Source organism: Mesoplodon densirostris, chromosome 16 (genome assembly GCF_025265405.1).
Source record: "Mesoplodon densirostris isolate mMesDen1 chromosome 16, mMesDen1 primary haplotype, whole genome shotgun sequence".
Taxonomy (NCBI): domain Eukaryota; kingdom Metazoa; phylum Chordata; class Mammalia; order Artiodactyla; family Ziphiidae; genus Mesoplodon; species Mesoplodon densirostris.
This window is the reverse complement of record NC_082676.1, coordinates 64,542,445-64,563,649: the sequence shown is the minus strand read 5'-3', so window position 1 is coordinate 64,563,649 and position 21,205 is coordinate 64,542,445. Positions and strand designations below refer to the sequence as shown.

The following is a 21,205-nucleotide window of genomic DNA, read 5'->3' as shown; positions in this document are numbered from 1 at the left end:
GACCCCAACCAGTCCATACTTAAAAAGCACTCTTACTTCTTGCCAGCTTCAATTGTAGTTCTTTTTTTAAATTTTTTTTTAATTTTTGGCTGCATTGGGTCTTTGTTGCTGCACGTGGGCTTTCTCTAGTTGCGGCGAGCAGGGCTACTCTTCGTTGCAGTGCACGGGCTTCTCATCGTGATGGCTTCTCGTTGTAGAGCATGGGCTCTAGGCACGCGGGCTTCAGTAGTTGTGGTACACGGGCTGTAGAGCACAGGCTCAGTAGTTGTGGTGTATGGGCTTAGTTGCTCCACGGCATGTGGGATTTTCCTGGAGCAGGGCTCAAACCCGTGTCCCCTGCATTGGCAGGCAGATTTTTAACCAATGCGCCACTAGGGAAGTCCTCAATTGTAGTTCTTGACAAACAACATATGTAGCTTTGTGGTTTTTGTCTATATGAGCCTCCCCCATTTTGTAGTCTGATGGGACACAGTTCAGGTGCTTCTTAAATCTGTATCTTCCAGGCTGTAGTCCTCAGTTTAGCTTGAATAAAACTCTTTTCTATTACTATTATAATTGTTTATCAAATATGTGTGTTTGGGCTTCCCTGGTGGTGCAGTGATTGAGAGTCCGCCTGCCAATGCAGGGGACGCGGGTTCGTGCCCCGCCCGGGAAGATCCCACATGCTGTGGGGCGGCTGGGCCCGTGAGCCATGGCCGCTGAGCCTGCACGTCTGGAGCCTGTGCTCCACAACGGGAGAGGCCACAGCAGTGAGAGGCCCGCGTACCGCAAAAAAAAAAAAAAAAAAAAAGTGTGTTGACAGAATGAAGCAAAAAAGTAGAAATACACATGGAAAATTCATAGCCTCATTAGCAGGTAATGAAATAAATTAAAACACAGGTAAAACCTCATTACATCTCTATTATATCAGCAAAAATTTTAAATGACAAACATTGCTTTGGGTGTGAAACATTCTTTCCAAAATATTGTATGGCCAACTACTGCAAGTGTTATCAAATAGCTCACATTCTGGAACAATTTTAGGAATAACAGGAGAAAAAATATGTGTATGGGGAGGAGGTGGCAAAAAATGTACACCAAAGAAACTGAACCATATATATATATATATATATATATATATATATATATATATATATACATACACCAAGCTGTTTATGGAACGATAGCAAGGGAGAATTGGCAACAACAAATGGCCAACCATAGGGAACGGCTAAACAAATAGGGAACGTGAGCTGTGTCACCTTGTGGATTATGCATGTATAACAAAGCTCCATGAAGAAAACGAAGCATGTGTTTTGTGCTCTGGTCACAGCCATGGAGAACCTAGGTCCAATCTTGGTTTAGTGTGAAGATGGGAAGAGAAGTTGGGGTAGGAGGAGCTTGGGGTTCAATCTTCATTTCATCCTCCTTTTTTCTTTCCTTTTTTTTTTTTTGGCCGTGCCATGTGGCATGTTGGATCTTAGTTCCCTAACCAGGGATCAAACTCATGCCCCCTGTAGTGGAAGCATGGAGTCCTAACGACTGTACTGCCAGGGAATTCCCAGTCCTCCTTTTCTCTTACATCCCTCTCTATGTCTCTTTATTGTTTTTTTTTTTTTTGTGTGTGTGTGTGGTAATTTTTTTAAATTGAAGTATAGGTGATTTACACTGTTGTGCTAATTTCTGCTGTACAGCAATGTGACTCAGTTATACACATATATATTCTTTTTTTAAATATTCTTTTCCATTATGGTTTATCCCAGGAGATTGGATATAGTTCCCTGTGCTATACAGTAGGATCTTGTTGTTTATCCATTCTAAATGTAATAGTTTGCATCTACTAACCCCAAACTCCTAGTCCATCCTTCTCCCTCACCCCCTCTCTTTATGTCTCCTTAAATGGAGGATGATAGAGGGACATCTGTGAACTAGAACACCTAATATTCCACAGGCCCACAGATTTGCAGATACAGCTCAGTACAGAATAATGTGACACTTGGGATGTGTGTCAAATGTTTTTCCATGACAGCAGCCCCATCTCTTTCTTGGTCTCCTGTAGGGAAATGGGATCTCACAGTAATCAACTGAGTGACAACAAATGCAGTTACAACTGCATTTTCTAATGGACTTATTTATGGGGCCCAGCCAATAATTCTAAGAACCACAGTTCATTAATACAGGTACAAAAGTGATTTATAATAATCCAGTTTGCTTGTTTTTTCCTAAGGCTTCCTAAGTCCTCAAGACAGGGAGGATATCCCATAAATCAACTTGATTTAAACTTCCTCTCTGTCTCCCTTTGCTTCATCTCTCATTCTTTCTCTAATCTTCCTCTCCCCGCTGTCTTATCTCCTTCGGACTACTCATAGGACAGATATTTAGTCTGGCCATAAAGTTATGTGTTAAGGATATTTTTCCAAGTGATTTGTCTTAGCCATTTAGTATAATATCCCTGAACTTCTAACAAGGCAACTTCTCAAAGACTAGCTCACTAGCTAAGGTAGTAGCTCTATTGATAGAAACTTGATAGGTGAATTGTATAAAATCCTCAAAACTCTAAAGTGTCTTGTTTCTGTTCCTTTGGGAGGTGAGGATAATCAGAGCAGTTTTTGGAGATGCAGGCAGGTTGACTCTGATTATAGCCTGCCAACAGGAAAATGTTGAAAGACCGGAATTGGGTTAACCCAGTGCACTAACCCCCAGTTCCAGAAAAACAGGAGAAACCTGGAGAAAAAGTAGGAGCATATAGGGACTTCCCTGGTGGCACAGTGGTTAAGAATCCGCCTACCAATGCAGGGGACACGGGTTCCAGCCCTGGTCTGGGAAGACTCCACATGCCATGAAGCAACTAAGCCCGTGCACCATAACTACTGAGCCTGCACTCTAGAGCCCACGAGCCACAACTACGAGCCTGCATGCCACAACTACTGAAGCCCGTGTGCCTACAGCCCATGCTCCACAACAAGAGAAGCCACCACAATGGGAAGCCCATGCACCACAACGAACAGTAGCTCCCACTTGCCGCAACTAGAGAAAGCCTTTGTGCAGCAACGAAGACCCAATGCAGCCATAAATAAATAAATGTATTTTTAAAAAAAGTTAAAAAGAAAACAAAACTAGGAGCATATAGTGGTGTCATCCTTCTTCCCTCTAAGCAAACGGAATATTACTGGGCAGTATCCATAATGTGAGTGCACAGAAGGTCACTTTTAAATGCACACACCTGACAGTGTAACATCAAACAGATGAACATTCTACGAAAATTCACAATTCTTCCATCCATTTAATATTCCAGGAAGACAGAATGGATAACTTTTATCGCCTGGGCATTTAACAATAATGCAATATATGATCAAAACAAATTCTAGTGCTTTAGAGTTCCAGCCTTTGCTGAAATGATTAGTCCTTTAGATCTATAGAAAAAATATACTACAGAGAATACCATCTTATATACCAGACTCTTTGTAACAAAAGGCTTTATTAGTACCCGCAGGCTTAATCATTGACTCTGTTAAAAATGATTTCTTTTTTAAAGTTTTTCTTCCTATTTATTTATTTATTTATTTATGACTGTGTCGGGTCTTCGTTGACTGCGTGCGGGCTTTTCTCTAGTTGTGGTGAGTGGGGGCTACTCTTTGCAGTGCATGGGCTTCTTATTGCAGTGGCTTCCCTTGTTGCGGAGCACGGGCTCTAGGAGCATGGGCTTCAGTAGTTGTGGCTTGCGGGCTCTAGAGGACAGGCTCAGTAGTTGTGGCGCACAGGCTTAGTTGCTCCGCGGCATGTGGGATCTTCCCGGACCAGGGCTTTAATCTGTGTCACCTGCATTGGCAGGCGGGTTTTCAACCACTGCACCACCAGGCAAGCCCTAAAAATGATTTCTGCTTCTAAGTGATTTTTCATCTTGAGACTTCAAAGGACATTTTTAACAATAAATGAAATAGAAATGCTCAACTAAAGGAAGTCATATCTGTAGCATTTAACTAATGGTCTCATACTGCTTCCTCTTTTCTGAGTATAATTGGTAATTTTCTTACTTAGCCAAACTCCACTGTCTTATAGCTTTCTGATTTCCACTGCAACCTTGGAGAATACAACCAAAACTATGGATCTTATTAATAGTAGTTTAGACACCCACTAGAGAAAACAATACAAGCAAAGTCATCTTAATCTCACCCTATAAAAGCCCTCCTATCCCTGGCAGAGTCTCAAAATGGTTCATCCCGTCTCTTCGGTGGATACTAAAATCTTTCACTGTTGCCCTGTAGGCCGACATTCTCTTCCTGCATCCCTGTACCCTAAACTCTGATGCTCTGTGGTGGCTCCAGCATGATATGGACTGACATCGGCATGGTTTTGGTCTATGTAATGACTTACTGAAGGCATTCATGTGATTTTTTTCAAGGTCTTTTTCTGTCCATAAACGATTTTTTTCCCTTACCACCTACTTTAATCTAGCTGAGAAGTCTTGATAGTTTAATGGGTTTTGTTACAAATTCACAAAATAATCTCTCAGTTTCCTGAAGTGATAAAGGTATAGCTGTTTTTACTCACTCTTCCAGCTCTCAGGCAAATAGAAACTGCAGACATATACAGGGTTTGGTCAAAGATCAAAGCGTAGTGGCTCAAAAGTATTCTTTACTACTTATAATCAGCAAGTCATTCTAGGCAGAATTCTTCTCTATTCCATAGCTTTATGGTGATAATTAACTAAAATAAAAACATGGAACTAAACACATAGTAAATGTATAATAAATATTATTATCATATATTATACTCTTATTATAGACTACTTGTTAATAAGAACAAGAACATTGGATTTCAATCATGACTTTAACTCTACTTCCTGTGAATGATAACAAGCCACTTAACCTCTATTTGGCCGCCCTGAAACACTTTACTAGCTCTCCCTGACAGCACAATGAAGTCCAAATTCCTTTGCATAGTGCATAAGGCTCTTGACAATATGAGTCTTGAGTTTCCATTCTCATACCACACTGACATACCATCAAAAACCCATCAAGCACTTTAAACTGTAAATCTCATGCTGCTTCATATTGTGACACTTCATATGCCATTCTTCACTTAAAATGCCTTTTCACCACTCCTTTTCAAAATACTTCTTAGTCATTAAGACTTACTTAAAATATTCTGTGAAATTCTCTCAGAATCCTCTATTCAGTTACTACTTATAATATGCTTACATATTGTTCCAATATATATTTATATTTTAGTACCTATGTTGCTCTGGGCTTATACATTTACTGTTCAGATTCTTACTGCAGTTAAGGTTTTCACTAAAAGGCAGAAGTTTTGTCTTGCTCCCTCTGTAATCTCAGCAACTGGTGCTGCTTTTAGCCCAAAATCAGTCCCCAAACACTGGTAGAAAAATAAGTAAATGAACAAAATACATTAATTCCAGGCCTCAAAACTCTCATTTGTAAAATTAAAAAGTTATGGTTAGGGCCTCCCTGGTGGCGCAAGTGGTTGAGAGTCCGCCTGCCGATGCGGGGGATACGGGTTCGTGCCCCGGTCTGGGAGGATCCCATATGCCGCGGAGCGGCTGGGCCCGTGGGCCGTGGCCGCTGAGCCTGCGCGTCCGGAGCCTGCGTGTCCGGAGCCTGTGCTCCGCAACGGGGGAGGCCACAGCAGTGAGAGGCCCGCATACCGCAAAAAAAAAAAAAAAAAGTTATGGTTAATGATCATCTATGTAAGCTCTATGATGTTATTATTCATAAATAATTTTATTTATTAAAAAAAGTGAGGATAGAATGAGGGAACACATCCTTGCCATGGAGTCCTGAGGGAAAACAAGGGTGGGCTTTCTGTCTCAGGAGCATCTTAGGGTGCTAATTCATACAAGGATTTATTAAGCAACAGCTGTGTGCTTCCTTCTCTGAAACCCATGGCATGTCATCAATACATGTGTCCTCTTTACCCTTGGTTTACAATATTTGTTTACCCAGCTTACTTCTGCTTATGTTCCATAAGCTCCTTGAGCACAGGACCTATTCTCTTATTGATTATATTCCCCACAGCAGCTGGAACCCAGTAGGTGTTCAGTAATGACTGTTGAATGTATGGATTCCAGATACAGGGCAGGAGCCTGAAGAAAGATGCAAAGTGTTGGATATTCAGTGAGGCCCCTGGCCACCCACTGGACGGATATTCAGAGGATCCATGTTCTCTCCATCATGTGTCCTGCGGCTGAAGATAGGTTGAAGGGGCCCAGAGGAAAAGAAGCCAGTGGATGTTGAGATGTGGGATTTGGCTGTCACAGTGTAAAAGGAAATGTCCCCATTCTTGTAGTTCAGGAAGATGCCCACATGCCTGGGGGGCTCCCTCATGTGGGTGGAGGGAAAGCTGGACGCCTGGCAGTCATTTTACTTCATCATCATTTCTACCCAATAACCATTCTCTGGTGAGAGAGCCATGTTCTCCTTGCTGCTCATGGCTGCCTTGCAGACATCCAGGACCCACCCTGTCTTGTCTCCCACCTTCACTTCTCAGTAATGGCAGCTAGAGAGCAAACTCAGAGAGCCCAGGGCAATGATTCAGCTATAGAGTCTTTCTGGACTAGCAGGTAGACGGTCCCACTTTTTTTTCCAAGTCTCACACTCTTCAAGTCATCAGAGAAGATGAAAGATGAGGTTGGGGTGGGCAGCTTCTGCTTCCAGAATCACATTAACTGCAGAGAGAATTAGAATTCCTAGCTTGAGGTCCATGGGCAACATCCCCACAGGGTTCTCCCCATATCCAAGAAACGTGGACAGGGTTGTTCTTCTGGAATGCACTGGGGGACAGCACAGGGACCCAGCAGGCCAAGTCTACTTGCCTCAGGGTGCCTGATCACCCGTCAGTTCTGGAGCTACAGAGAAAAGGAGATGGGGAAAATCCTGAGCATTCCCATTCAAAGGGCTAAATCTACCCTGGTCCCCACAACAAGGAAAGACAGTGACTCCCTCTCCCTGCTCAGGACTCAGCTTCCTCTGCTTGGATATTACCCCATTCCTCTCTGGTACCCAGGCCTGCCTTGGATACTCTGTGCTCTGGTGAGTTGACAGTCAGTGACCCTGGCACAGAACCTGAGAGGACTTGTCATGACTTTGCTCCCACCTTTGTTACAGGTGTTTTCTCTTTTCTAAATTATTCCCAGAAATCAACAACACAAGGGAAAATTGCAGTAATCCCTGGCCAACACATACTACCACCACCGGACTCACCGTTGAACGTTTCCATTTCTGAACGCAGGGTTTCTAAAAGGAGAAGGAGTTTGAGTTAGGTTCCCGGATAGGGACAGATCTGGGAGGGGATGAAGGCAGAGTCAGAAAGGCCGTGGGGGATGGAGAAGGGACACCAGGGGGCTCCAGGCTACGTGGCTCTCAGGGAGGAGGTGAGCAGGCGCCCCCCATCTTCCCACAAGCCCACCTACCCAAGAAGTGCCTCATGCGCTTCTCCACAAACTCTGATTTCTGGTAGAGCAGGTGGATCTTTTCTTTCACCTCTGGAGGGGTGGCCCACAGCTCAGGGACAGTCACCTTCTTGGCCCTAGAGACAAAAGATTGTTGGCCAAAGAGGACTGGAGCATGGGGGTATCCCAGGGCCTCATGAGCTGGAAGGAAGGTGCAGCCTCCACAGGGCACACCAGTCCAGCCTTGGCTTCGCAAAGAAAGTTCTCCCTGGGCTTCAAGTTCTAAACACTGGTCCTCAACTCTGGCCATGGATTGGCATCACCTGGGGGAGTTTTAAAGACCACTGGTATCAAAATCACAGTGAGTTTTGATAATGGCCATAAAATGGTACTGATGTTGAAATGCTCAGCCCAGAATTACCTATGTCAAATTAATTACACTTCCCTGAGTCTTTTTCTTTCTATTGAAGTAAAAATGATATTAAGTGAGAAAAATAAATACGAGATACCACTTCACAGCCATTAGGATGGCTACTATTTAAAAAAAATGAAAAGTAACAAGTGTTAGCAAGGATATGGAGAAATTGGAACCCTTGAGCATTGCTGGTGGGAACATAAAGTGGTGCAGACACCATGGGAGATAGTACTCTATTTCCTCAAAAACCTAAACATAGAATTACTGTATGATACAGCAATTCCACTTCTGGGGATATACCCAAAAGAAGTGAAAGCAGGACTCAAACAAATATAGATATGCCGATATTCATAGCAGCATCATTCACAGTAGCCAAAAGGTAGAAGCAACCTAGTATCCACTGATGGATGAATAGATAAATAAAATGTATATACACATGATAGAATATTATTCAGCCTTAAAAAGGAATGGAATTCTGGCACATTCTACAACATGAATGAACCTTGAAGACATAATGCTAAGTGAGGTAGGTCAGACACAAAAACACAAATATTGTATGATTCCACTTATATGATGTAGTTAGAGTAGTCAGATTCATATAGACAGAGAGTAGAATGGTGGTTGCCAAGGGTTGGGGGAGGGGAGATTGGGGAGTTGTTTAATGGTATGGAGTTTCCATTTGGGAAGATGAGAAAATTCTGGGGATGGATCATGGTGATGGTTGCACAACAATGCGAATGTACTTAAAGCCACTGAACTGTACATTTTTAAACGGTAAATTTTGTTATGTATATTTTACCACCAAAAAAAAACTTTAAAAAATTGATGCCTGGGTTGTACTCCTGAAGATTCAGGTTTAATTTGTCTGCCGGGACCTGGATGTCAGGATTTTGTAAAGCTCCCCCAGGCGATTGGAAGGTCCAGCCTCTTCCCCTCCCCTCCCCTACTCTTCCCTCCCTTCCCCTGCCTGCTGGGCTTAGCAGATCCACTCCTGTAAAGTGCTTCCCTAGCTGTGGCCACAAGCACTCCTGCAGGAAGAGTTTTCATAAGGCGAATTGCATGGGACACAGTCTGTTAGGTGGGGTTTCTTATGAAGCCACCACCACACAACAGGCCATGTTCATTTGGTCCAGTCTTTTTTTTTTTTTTTTTTTTTTTTTGCGGTACGCGGGCTTCTCACCGCTGTGGCCTCTCCCTTTGCGGAGCACAGGCTCCGCGGCCACGGCTCTCGGGCCTAGCCGCTTCGCGGCATGTGGGATCTTCCCGGACCGGGGCACGAACCCATGTCCCCTGCATCAGCAGGCGGACTCTCAACCACTGCGCCACCAGGGAAGCCCTGGTCCAGTCTTTGACCCCATGCTCCCCCTCCTGATTGTGCTCCCATTCTTGCTACACAAGTCCAGAAAGGCCTTCACCTTCGGAAGCTGCAGGAGATGGGAAGACCCAGGGAGGAGCGACAGGCCCCGGGTTGGGATCATCTCCCTCCTAGGTCTGCCTCCCCAAATGCTTCCTGCAGGACACCCAAGGGATCATCAGGGGACCTCTTGGTACCTGTGCAGGGTGACTCCGATGTCCTAGGAGAGAAAAGAGGGAAGTTCTCTATTACCAGTCTCATAGGGGCTGTGCTGACTCCTGGCCTCTCCTCCTGGGCTCCCAGCCCCACAGTGTCAGCAAAAATGGGGCACCTCTCCCCAGTTCTAATTCTAATCTGCTGAGGTGGCACCCCAGCTGGGGCCTGCACATAACTGTACCCAAACTCTGCTGATCTCTTCTGGGAGATGTCACAGGATGCCCTAGATACTGGGCCATCCTGGGCTCCTGAGAATTCATTGAAGGGGCCTGGGCACTGTGGGTCACCAAGACCAAGTCCCACCCGCGACCCTAAGGGCCTCACCCACTGGCTTGGGCAGAGCTGATGGCAGTGCTGGGAGCCCATGTCACCCTACTGCGCACAGTGGATGGGGGAAGGCCAGGCCCAGCCACACTTACCTTCATAAGCTCCCATTCTGGCTGGCACTGCTTGGCCTCCAGCTCCCCAATCAGCTTGTCGAGAAGGGCGATGTCCCTTGTCACCCGGGTGCCATATGTCTCCCTGACTTGGCCAATGGTCTGGCCCAGCTCCTCAAGACAGGCCACAAAGAGCTGCTCTTGCTGCTCTAAAAACTGGCATAACTGCTCCAACTGGTACTGGATTCTCTGCTTCTGGGTTTCAGCTTGTTTCTGGGGAACAGAAGTCGGGGAGGTGTAGGGGCCTATGCGGTGAGGTAGACGTGTGTGCCCAGGGAACCCGCAGAAGCCCACCTCCTGGAGGTGGGTAAGAGCAGGCTTCCTCAGCCTCTTGCAGGCCTGAATTCCAGGGTAGGAGGCAAAATGGGCTGGAACCTTCCAGAACAGGTTGGCTTTTGGAAAATGCCCTAAAACCTGGTAAAATGCATTGAATTGTGTCCCCTCCAAAATGTATGTGTTACAAGTCCTAACCCCAGTACCTGAGAATATGATCTTATTTGGAAATAGGGTCATTGAGGATGCAATTAGTTAAGATGAGGTCGTGCTGGAGTGAGGTGGGCCACTGGAGTGGGGAAATTTGGACACACATACACACACATGGAGAATGCCATGTAAAGAGACACAAGGGGAAGGGGACACCTAAAAGCTAAGGAGAGAGGGCTTGGAGCAGCCTTCCCTCACGGCCCTCAGAAGGAAGCAGCTCTGCCAACACCTTGTGTCCAGAACTGTGGGAGGCATACATTTCTGTGGTTTAAGCCACCCAGTTTATGGTACTTTGTTAGGGCAGCCCCAGAACACTAAGATAACTGGTGTCACATTCTTCCTTCCTTGAAAGGCAGCATGAGGATTGCATATGTCTGGAGTCATAAACAGACAAGGTCAGGACCACAAAGTCTCCAGGAGGGAGAGTTCTCTCCACTCCCCGACAGTCTCAGACTGCCCTGAAAGGGGTCAGTCACTCCATCTATTTGAACGCAAGTGAACTTGACTTCCAGTATTCTTGCACACTGGCCAACCATGACCTCTTCTGCCATCCTCTTTCTCATCATCACTAAAAAGCTTCTGTGGACATGTGAAGTGGCTCTATGGCATCTTTCCTTCCTCCAAGGAGGGAGAGGGCCCTTCAGATCTACTAGGACTGGACAGAAGAAATCTCATTTTTGGCTCAGAAGGACAGGATTAAGTCTTTAGTTCTTTTGAACCAAAAAAGTTTCTTCACCTTTTGTTGTTGCTGTTTTTAATATGGGCACATTCATTTATTAGCTAAACTGATACACACAATTAACAAAAAATACTAGTGGACAGAACTCTGGTGAAAATTCCAGAGAGCCCAGGGCCTCACAGGCTGCTTCATGGATGTTTGCCTGGATCCTGTTCCCCCGCCCGCTGTAGTCCCTTAGTCGACACACGAGAGTGGTTCTGATGTTGCTTGGTATTTTCTTGTAATTAAGGAGTAAGACTATAAACTCGATGTGTGTGGAAGCTCACTCCTTCCTCTGTGACATCAGCAACCCTGCTGAATCATGTCCTGGGTTTCGGGTGCGGAAGAGTGTTCTCTCAGTCTTTAGAATGCAGCACCGCAGACAGGCACCTGTGCATCTGGTCTGCACAAGTCACACTTTCTCCAACACTTTCTAAGTCTAGACAATCAACAAAACAATCAACCAAGACTGGGCTGTGGCATTTGCCATTTCTGTGGTGTTGATATTCCCACCGTGGCCAGTTTCAAGTTTCCAATGTGATGTTCCTAAACATGGAGTCTGGAACACTTCTTGTTGTTGATGGCAGTAACGTGGACTTTTTTTTAAGAGGTCAGGTCAGTTGTCTCATTCAATGGCCTATATTCTAAAATTCTGTAATTTTTCTCATGATTAAATTCAGGAGAAACATTTGGAGCAAGAATACCATAGACCTAATGCCATGTTCTTTCTAGCATACCCCACTGGGAGGCAAAGACTGTCCAGTTTGCCATCACCATTATAGTCATACTAGGATTGATGCTTGGTTAAGGAAGTGTCTACCAGATATCGCTACTGTAAATATATATTATTTCCTTTATAATTCCTAAGTAATTTGGGGAGTGGTACTTTGAGAGTGTGTAAATATCCTGTTCTCTAACGATTTTCTCTAAAAATTTTAGTATCTGTTGCTGATCCCTGTCGGTGTCAGTTGTATAGTGGAAAATTTCTAATTCAGTTATTCTTCTATACTTGTTTTATCTGGGTTTCTGCTGTAAAGAAGAGCTTTCCCAACCCTTTCCCTATGATTTAAAAAATTTCTTTTAATTATTGAAAAGAGGAGGAGAAGGCAAAGGCCTGAAAACAGCATCTCCTTTCCACAGAGCCCGTGTCACTGTATCTTAAGGGAAGGCTGAACCCTCTTGTCTCCCTGGGTTTCCCTGAGCAGCCCAGGCTGCTGCCTCACCCTCCTTGGGGAGGCACCCCTGACCTCTGCTCCATCCACAAGTTCCAAGCCACCTGGGATTATAGGAAAGGGTTTTCATTTTACTACAACTCAGAGTTTCCCAAAAGTCAGACACCTGGACCAATGCCACCCTCCTCCTATTCTGCCCTTTGTTATCTTTGCCTGTTTCCCACTGCAGTGTGGCAGGTCCCTGAAGAAGTTTGGAACTCAGAGTGGGAGACAGGATCCAACCAACAGAAATGCACCAGATAAATCAAGGCTCTGGGGGTAGGCTCCTTCACATGCAGGGAAAACAGGAGCAACTTAACGCATCCGAGTCTGGACAACAGCTTAACAGGAAGGCCACTAAGTTGTACTTATTGAGATCTGTGGCATTTCTTTAAAACCACAGTTTTAAAGAAAATGTCTACTTTAAGCATTTGAATTTTAAAAATCAACATGGTTTTTGTAAAAAAAAAAAAAGTACAGTAGACCACAACAACAATTATAAAAACAATACAGAGGAGTATTTAAAGTTGAAAAGTCTCTCCTCCCCTTTCCTCAATCCCATTCCTCAGCTACAGCCACTGGCATTCGTTTCTCTAAGCCATTTTGTGGTGAGTCTAAGAAAGCATGACAGGGTCCTGGGAGATGCCACTTCTTGCTGGAGGTGGTTTCCCTCCCCAAGGACAAGCTCATCCTTTGACATCTGTTATTCCCTGCCCCCCAAGAGCAGGTGATTCTAACTATGTGATTGGCTCTGCTTCCCTGTGAACCAGTACAGGACCTCAGGGACCCCTGCTCACTCTCGGTTCCCTCCCTCCTTCTGCAGGGGTGAATCCAGGCAAAGACTGGCCACAGACCACCCTAGCCTTACCAGGGAGTTTGCTGTCTTCTTATACCCCTGAGATCTCTGCTCCTCTCCAGATTTTCTCAACTCCTTCAGACGCTCCAGCTGCTTCTGAATTTGTTCCTGGAAAAGAAGAGCACTTGTCAAAGCTTGAACTTGGCTCCTGCCATCTTGGTGCCAACTCTAGATGGGAAAACTTGCTTCAGGGAATAAAGCTGAGGGTGAGGCAGCCAAGAGCACAGGAAGAGGTACCCAGGAAAGAGGAAGAATGAATCCATCACACCAAAGGAAGCAGAGCCAAGAGGAAGTGAGAAAGATTTCTAATGACCTCTTGTGAGCACATGGATTCAGCCATACCTAAAGCTAGACTCCCATAGACCTCTGAGCTACATGAACCAGTAAATCCCTCTTTGCTGGCTTACTTTGTATTGTGTTTGCCATTTACAGCCCAAAGATGCTGGCCAATGCACCAACTCCCAGGGTTTTGGGGGAAATGAAGCAAGCCCCGATGTGTTCAAGTGCCCAGCAGAGAAGGACCCCAATGCAGGAAGCCCTACTTTGTATTCCAGGGCGGCCTCCTCGATGGGGCGAACCCGGTGGCCCTGGTGCTCCTGACTCAGCCCGCAGATGAGGCAGATAGGTTCCCCGTGGTCCTCGCAGAAGAGCAGCTGGACCTGCTTCATGTGACGCTCACACTGTGGCAGAGATTTGGGGCTCAGGCTGGCCATCTGCAGGCCCTCCTGCCACTCGAGGCTTCCATGGCTCTTCCCCGGGAGCAAGTCCTGGCACCGAGGGCAGCTGGATGAGTGGCCGCGTGAAGCCTCAGGATCCCTAGAAGCAACGGAGCAGCTGCAGGAAACATGCACGCAGCTGCCACCAACCAGGTCTCCTTCCTGGGCACAGCAAAGAGGACACACAGCCTTGTCCTGCAGTCTCCCTGGGGACATAGCAGTGGAAAAATCTCATGAGTGACAAACCCAAGATGTTACCAAGGAATGCTGCAAATCACAGCTTAGCGAGAGTCCTTGCCTGGGATATGTACATTCTCGGTTAGACTGAGGCCCCTCCCTAGCTTGTCCTCCCCCGACTTCCCTCCAGCGAAGCAGCAAAGGAGCCACTGGGACTGAGGGCTAAGGGCTAGATCTCATACCAGTCCTGAGGATTGGAATTCTTGGGCATTTATCCTAAAGAAAGGCCTTTTGCTACAAATTCTATGCCTTCCTCCTGCACGTACACTGATACAGGTGATATAAAGACAGTAAGACATTCTGACTGGTGTTTGCCACTTAACCACCACCTAGAGTGCTCATAACTTGAGTAGAGCTCCCAAGGGATGGTGACTCGCTCATGGCCAGACCCCCAGCCCCTAGCAGAATCCCTGGCATGTGGTGAGCATTTGGGAAGTGCATGTTGAATGAAGGAATGAATGGGCCACTGCTCATATCCAGATTCAGGAAGCATGAAGTGAAAGTAAAGAAGGGGACTTTACAAGGCTGAAGGGTATAGCCCACCGTGATGACCTACAGCTATGACCAGCTCTGCCCCAAGACCATAGCACAGCTTCATAAAGCAGAAATGACAGGAGATACAGGAGGAATAGAAATGCACTCAATTCATGAGTCCCCTCCTGCCTCGTCCTCTCGCAGGGTCCCAGGAATTCATATCACATCTTCAAGTGAGACTGCGAGCTCCCCAGTGACCGTTTTCCCCTCCTTCCGTTGTGATAGCATTGATTGCTGTCCATATGGCTGCTCCCCGCCACCACCCAAAAAAACCCTACATTTCTTAGCCTCCCTTGCAGTTAGATGTGGTCATGTGACTCCAGACACACCTCACTTCATTGCACTTCACTTTATTGCCCTTCACAGACTCTTCATTTTTAGCAAAATGAAGGTTTGTGGCAACTCTGTGTTGCCAGATGATGGTGAACATTTTTTAGCAATAAAGGTTTTTTTTGCAATAAAGTATATTTAAATTAAGGTAGGTACATTTTTCTTTTTAGACATAATGCTATTGCACACTTAATTTAGATGATAGTATAGTATAAACATATGCACCGGGAAGCCAGAAAATTCATGTGACTTGCTTTACTGCAATATTTGCTTTATTGCAGTGGTCTGGAACCAAACCCATGACGTGCCTGTACATTCTGGCCAAGAGGAAGTAAATGGAGGCATCACTAGCAGCATCTAGAAATTTCCGAAAACCTTCCCTAAGTGATACTATCCTCTTTTGTCCCTCCATCCTGCTGCCTGGAATGAGGATGCCACCAGCTGAGACCACGAGCTTGAGAGCAAACTCCGTAGAGCAGAAAAGCAGCAGGAGCTTGGGTTCCTGACCATGGTGTACCACATTTGTCCTGGACCACCTGTGTGTCATTTACATGAAAGAGGAACAAACGTCTATCTTGTTTCAGTTATGTTATTTTGGCATTTCTGTCATTCACAACCCATCACCATCCTAATTTCTGCCTCTTTAGTAAAAGAGACCTAGGACTTTAGTCAACAGCTCCCTCCCTGCCCAGAGAGAGGCGAATAGCAGAATCGCAGCCCCATGACATACTGCCATGAGGTATTGTGAGAAGGTGATATTTCTACCAAATCTTTCTCAGATGTTCAACCTGGGGTCCATGAAGCCCTTGGGAATTCTAAAGAAGGACTTCAGAGTGTCTAAGAACTAACTAACTGAAATGTATGCAACATTTTATGAAAATGTGCAGATATGCATTTTTCAGGATTCAGAGCCTACATCAGATTCTCAAAGGGTGGAGGACCTCAAGGGGGACCCAGAGATCCAGTGAAATGAATACAGTGGGGATAAAAGCAAATTTGCAGGGGGAAACCTGCAAAGGTTATCATTCCTAAGGATGCCAGGTCTTCTAGATTCTGAGGTCCTTTCTTACCTGAAGATGGAGGGACTTCTGGATTTGAAGAATCATGGAGCACACCACCTACCACCTCCTCCAAGGTCTTAGAGGTCTTTGGAGCCTCAGTTCCACTCTTCTCTGCAGGTACTGTGGACTCTGGATGCTCCCAGATCTTCTTTCCAGCCAATGATACACTGGAAAGTGTATTCCTGAGTGCTCCCCCCTCCAGAGTCATGGTGTGTTCTGGATTCCTGGATCCTTCCTCTGCAGCCACAGTAGCCCCTGTGTTCAGAGTGGCTGCTGAGCCTGGATTCTCACTTCTCATTTTCTCTTGAAGCAGAAGAGTTTCTGGGTTGAGAGGTTCTGTCTCTCCTGGAGAAATGGTAAATTCAAGACTTTTGGGTCGCTTCTTTCCTGAAGGTAAATATGCTTCAGATATCTTAAATTCTCTCCTTCCCAGGGGCCCAGCAAACGACCCACTGGAGAGTCCTTGGAGCCTTCCTGCAGAGCTGGCGTTCCTGCGCAGCCTGACCCCCACATTGCTCCCCTTCTCCCCCTGTGGCTTGCTGGGAAAGGGGCTTCTCTTGGAAGACAGCGTTGTGTTCCTGGCCCCTGGCTTGCCGTGCACATCCAGGCCCTCAGAGCCTTTCTGATCTCTCAGTTTGCCCAGAGGCTTCTTCTGGGGCCCCCTTCCAGCCTCGGGCTGGATGGATGGTGGGCAGCCAGCCCCGTCACCACTTTGTCGCTGCTTGTCACCTTCCAGGCCATCTGGTATCTTCAGACTCTTGGGCTTAATCTCCCCAGAGGAACCAGACATTGCTGAACTGTCTGTGTTACTTTCTTTTACCTGACACCCTGAAAAGACAATGAGATGAAAAGGCATGAAAATGTCCAGTGCTCAGGTTCAAGGTTTGGGGGAAGGGAGAGAAGACAGAATCCCTTTGGAAATTAGAGAAGTTCAGGACATTCTAGACAACAGCAGTCAATTACCATTAAATAACATACTAATTAACTGCTATCTTATTTCTGAAATAGTGCTTTTCAAACTTTTTAGGCAGGAGAACTTGTTTCCAATATAAGGTCTTACATAGAATTCTTAATATATAAGTGAAAACCCTAGTTTATGGGTATACATTTGTGTGCGAATTACAGATCTACAAAACTCTTATCAGTAAATAAAGATCAGCACAAAAAATTGAAATCGGGGTTATGAAGGACAGTTAAAACTTCAGAAATTAATTTATTTGGGGTTTTCTCCCCCCTTTGGTTTCATGAAGTGAAGAAAATCCTAACACAGATAAGTGTAAATGGTAATTTTTTTTAAAAGACAGCTTGCCTGGAAATTTCAGAACAATGTTTAATTAAACAGAAATGACAGGAAGGGCTGAATTCCAAGGTCTCCATAAAAAGAAGTTCAAGCATGAACTGTCACACTGATGGCCTCCAATATTTTAAAATGTGGTTAATGACTCATTTTAATATGAATTTGTTAGTTTTGTAAGTTAAACAATTAATAAAATTTGACTCAAGTATTTGCTAACATTCTAAAGAATCCCTGAAATGTCTTCCTGGGATACAATTTGAAAACCACTACTTTAATAAAGAAATGAAAATAACCTATAATTAGTACCTTAATTTTTGGCTTGAAAAGCCCTTATTAAAATTAAAGTTGCTTAAAACACTTTGCTATTGGCTTTCTAGGAAAAATATGTTATGAAAACTGGCTCAAGAACTGGTAAGAAACCCTGAAGAGATGAATAACCAGATTTTAAAATACAAAAAATTAATTTTAAAATTCTACTCAGCAAAAAAAAATTCTACTCATCAAATTACACCAGACTCAGATTACAGTTTAGCTTTATCACTCTTTCAAAGAGCAGAGAATTTTTATGTTACGTAAACTCTTCTACCTCATAGAAGCACATGGAAAGCATTCCTAATGTATTCTTAAAGTCTAGAAATAGAAGAAAAATCCAAACATCGAAAAATAGTTTTTTAAACTGATCACAGATTAGCCCCTCCACCCCAAATCTCAAAAAAAGTCTTTAAAAGCAGAAATCAAATAGGCCACAGTCTTTGATCACAATGTAATAAAATCAGAAAGTTACGGCAAAAAAGTAGCAGAAGAAGGATAAGGAAGGAAAAAAGGAAAGAAAGATAAGATAAAAGGAAGGAAGAAAGGAAAAAGAGAGAGAAGGAAGGAGAGAAAGAGGAAAGGAAGGAAGGAAAAGAAAAGGAGAAAGTCCTTTTAGAATTTTAAAATATCTTTGTAACGTGTTAGAGAAGAACTCAAAACTGAAATGAGGTGGATAACAATGAGATTACCCATCAACCCTCTTGACAGGAGTGGTTAGTTTCTTGCTCACCCAAAGATACTCATCTGTATGTAAGTGTTAATGACAAATGAAGTGAGGAATTCTCTACCAACAGGCATCCAGCTCCTGCCTTTCCTGATCTTGCCCCATAGTCAGAACCTCATGCTTCTGGGTTTTTTTTAAAAAAAGCCATTCAGAGCCTTAGCTTTACTCCAGCTTCCAAGACCAGAGAAGGGGAAAGGACTTGCTTGGCTGAAGTCACCGGGGTTGTTGCAGACCTCGGACTCCTAACCCCCAAGTCAGGACGCACTGGTCCGAACTGGTCCCTCTTGTACCTTCCACCCGACTCTGCAAACAGCCAGCAGTCGCAGTGGGAGAGGAGGGCGCGTGGGGCTGCTTACCTGGGCTGATTGCCCTGTTGAGCTCCTCTGCCAGAAGGTGCTGGTTGATGGCCCTCAGGACCTGCAGGGTCAGCCGCACGGCGTCCTCCTCCCCATAGTGGGTGACCAGCAGAGTGGCCAGTTTCACTGGCTTGGCTGTCTGGAGTTGGCCCCGGGGAATCCGGGAGTGCTCCTTCTCCAGGCTGGTGTTCTGCAGCTTGAACTTGAACTTCTCAAAGTCATAGGGCACCAGCTCTTCCAGGGAGTACAGCAGATGGTCACTATGGGTCTTGGCCATGGCATTGACCAGGAGAGGCTGGAGGCAACTGTCTGGCTTCTGAGGGGAGAAACAGCTGTCTGTCCTGGAGCCCAAAGGGAGACTAATCAGCAGCTTGTGAAATAACGGAAAAGGCACAGGAAGTGCTCTGTGTTTTGGTGGGAACTGAGACTAAGGCTGTGAGTATGTCATTGTTGGTTTGTGTTCTCTTTCTTACAGATTCAGAGGCCTTTCCAGCTGGGAGGACTCAATGCCTTGTCAGACACGTGGTCGTCAGCACCCCAGCTCTCACTGACTTGGGCTGGACTGCACAGTGGTGGATGAGTCTTTGAGGAAGGGTCTGGGATTGGATTCCAGATTCTGGAACTTTGGGCAGGCAGTCTGATGCTTCCCTCTCCCCTCCCAGGATACGGGGGTGGGAGTGGTGGGAACAGAGCCCCTGGTCCCATGCTGGATAGAACCATGATGAGGGTCAGCCCCTCTGGCCAACTGCTCTCCTCCAGACTCTTGGGGTTTTATTGACCCTCTGGAGCCAATCACGGGGTGGGGAGCAGCAAATACAGCCCTGCAAGCTCTGCCCCTCCCTGCTCAAGAAGGCAGGTGAGGCCAGAAGGGCACCACCAGGAGACAAGTCCTGGGGTCGCCCCTGTTGACGTAGTTCCAGTTGTCTGGTTCTTCCAGCAACACGAAGGCCTCGAAACGCCACGCCTGGGACCACCATCCTGATTTATTTGTTCCAGCGCTAACTCTGCCGTTCCTTCCTGGGAGCAGACTCCGGAGGGAGGGTGTCATGCATGCATGTGTACTGACCACATGTTCTGGACCAGGATGCTGGAGAAACAAGGGTGAAAAAGGCATAGGCGTTCTTAGGGCTTGCAGCCCAGTGTGGGGCCCCAGCGGTGGCTCCAAAGCTAATGGAGTTTGTATGGGGGGAGCTGACTGCTTCCTCCATTAACGGCTGTGTCTTTCTGCTACATTGATTTTTATCCTCAACTTTTTGGTTCAAAAAATTTCAGGGCTTCCCTGGTGGCGCAGTGGTTGGGAGTCCGCCTGCCGATGCAGGGGACGCGGGTTTGTGCCCCGGTCTGGGAGGATCCCACATGCCACGGAGCGGCTGGGCCTGTGAGCCATGGCCGCTGAGCCTGCGCGCCCGGAGCCTGTGCTCCGCAGTGGGAGGGGCCGCAACGGTGAGAGGCCCGCATACCGCAAAAAAAAAAAAAAAATCAAATCCACAGAAAATTTGAGAGCATAGTACAATGAACACTTATATACCCTTTACGTAGGTTCAGCAACCGTTTACATTTCATGTTTGGTGATTCTCTTTCACACATGCACACACTTTTTTGTTTTTTTGAAGCATTTCGTAATAAATTGAAAACATATCAGATATCACTTCAAATACCCTAGCTATCCTAAATACTAAGAATGAGGATACAAGGATGTTATTTTATTATTTATTTAAATTTTATTTATTTATTTATTTTTGGCTGCCCCCACACAGCTTGTCAGATCTTAACTTCCTGACCAGGAATTGAACCCGGGCCCTCTGCAGTGAAAGCACCGAGTCCTAACCACTGGACCGCCAGGGAATTCCCAAGGATATTATTTTAAATAATCACAGTAGTATTATCACACTCAGGAAATTTAATGTTGCTACAATACTACAAGCTTTCCATAATCAAATTCCCCAATTGTTCTGATAATGTCTTTGATAGCTTTTATTTGGTCCCAATCCAGGATCCAATCAGAGATCCTGCATTGCCTTTAGTTGCCATATCTCTGTAGTCTCCTTTTATCTAGAACACTTTTACATTCCCCTCATCTTTAAAAATTCTTTCAAGACATTAATGTTTTTGAGGGCTTCCCTGGTGGCGTAGTGGTTAAGAATCCTCCTGCCAATGCAGGGGACACGGGTTTGAGCCCTGGCCCGGGAAAATTCCACATGCCGCGGAGCAACTAAGCCCGTGAGCCCCAACTACTGAGCCTGCGCTCTAGAGCCTGAGAGCCACAACTACTGAAGCCCGGGCGCCTAGAGCCCCGTACTCTGCAGCAAGGGAAGCCCGCGCACCTCGACGAACAGTAGCCCCCTGCTCGCTGCAACTAGAGAAAGCGCGCGTGCGGCAACGAAGACCCAACGCAGCCAAAAATAAATAAATAAATAAATAAATAAAATATAAAAAATAAAAAATAAAGTGGGGACAGTGGGTGAGGTCTCAGACCTGGAGGCTTGCTTCGTCAAGCCCTCTTATTAAAAAAAAAAAAAAAGACATTAATGTTTTTGAAAAGTCCGTTCCAAGCACCGTGT

At 45.6% G+C, this 21,205-nt stretch overlaps 1 protein-coding gene and 1 long non-coding RNA gene across 2 annotated transcripts in view; one reads left to right on the top strand and one right to left on the bottom strand.

The window, feature by feature from the left end:
* The window catches only part of LOC132476728 (uncharacterized), a 25,346-nt gene extending 4,141 nt beyond the window's left edge, over positions 1–21,205 (top strand). The window contains exons 2-3 of the long non-coding RNA XR_009530163.1: positions 13,045–16,348; positions 19,120–21,205. This is a non-coding gene — a long non-coding RNA (uncharacterized LOC132476728). The remainder of the gene's footprint in view (positions 1–13,044; positions 16,349–19,119) is intronic.
* Positions 6,606–18,936, bottom strand: MEFV (MEFV innate immunity regulator, pyrin). The gene is made up of 9 exons (XM_060078850.1): positions 18,645–18,936; positions 15,965–16,783; positions 13,620–13,999; positions 13,090–13,185; positions 9,792–10,022; positions 9,354–9,376; positions 7,409–7,524; positions 7,200–7,232; positions 6,606–6,664 (listed from the first exon to the last, which is right to left on the bottom strand). Exons 1-9 carry the CDS (start codon positions 18,919–18,921, stop codon positions 6,606–6,608), a joined length of 2,034 nt encoding a protein of 677 aa, XP_059934833.1. The 5' UTR covers positions 18,922–18,936.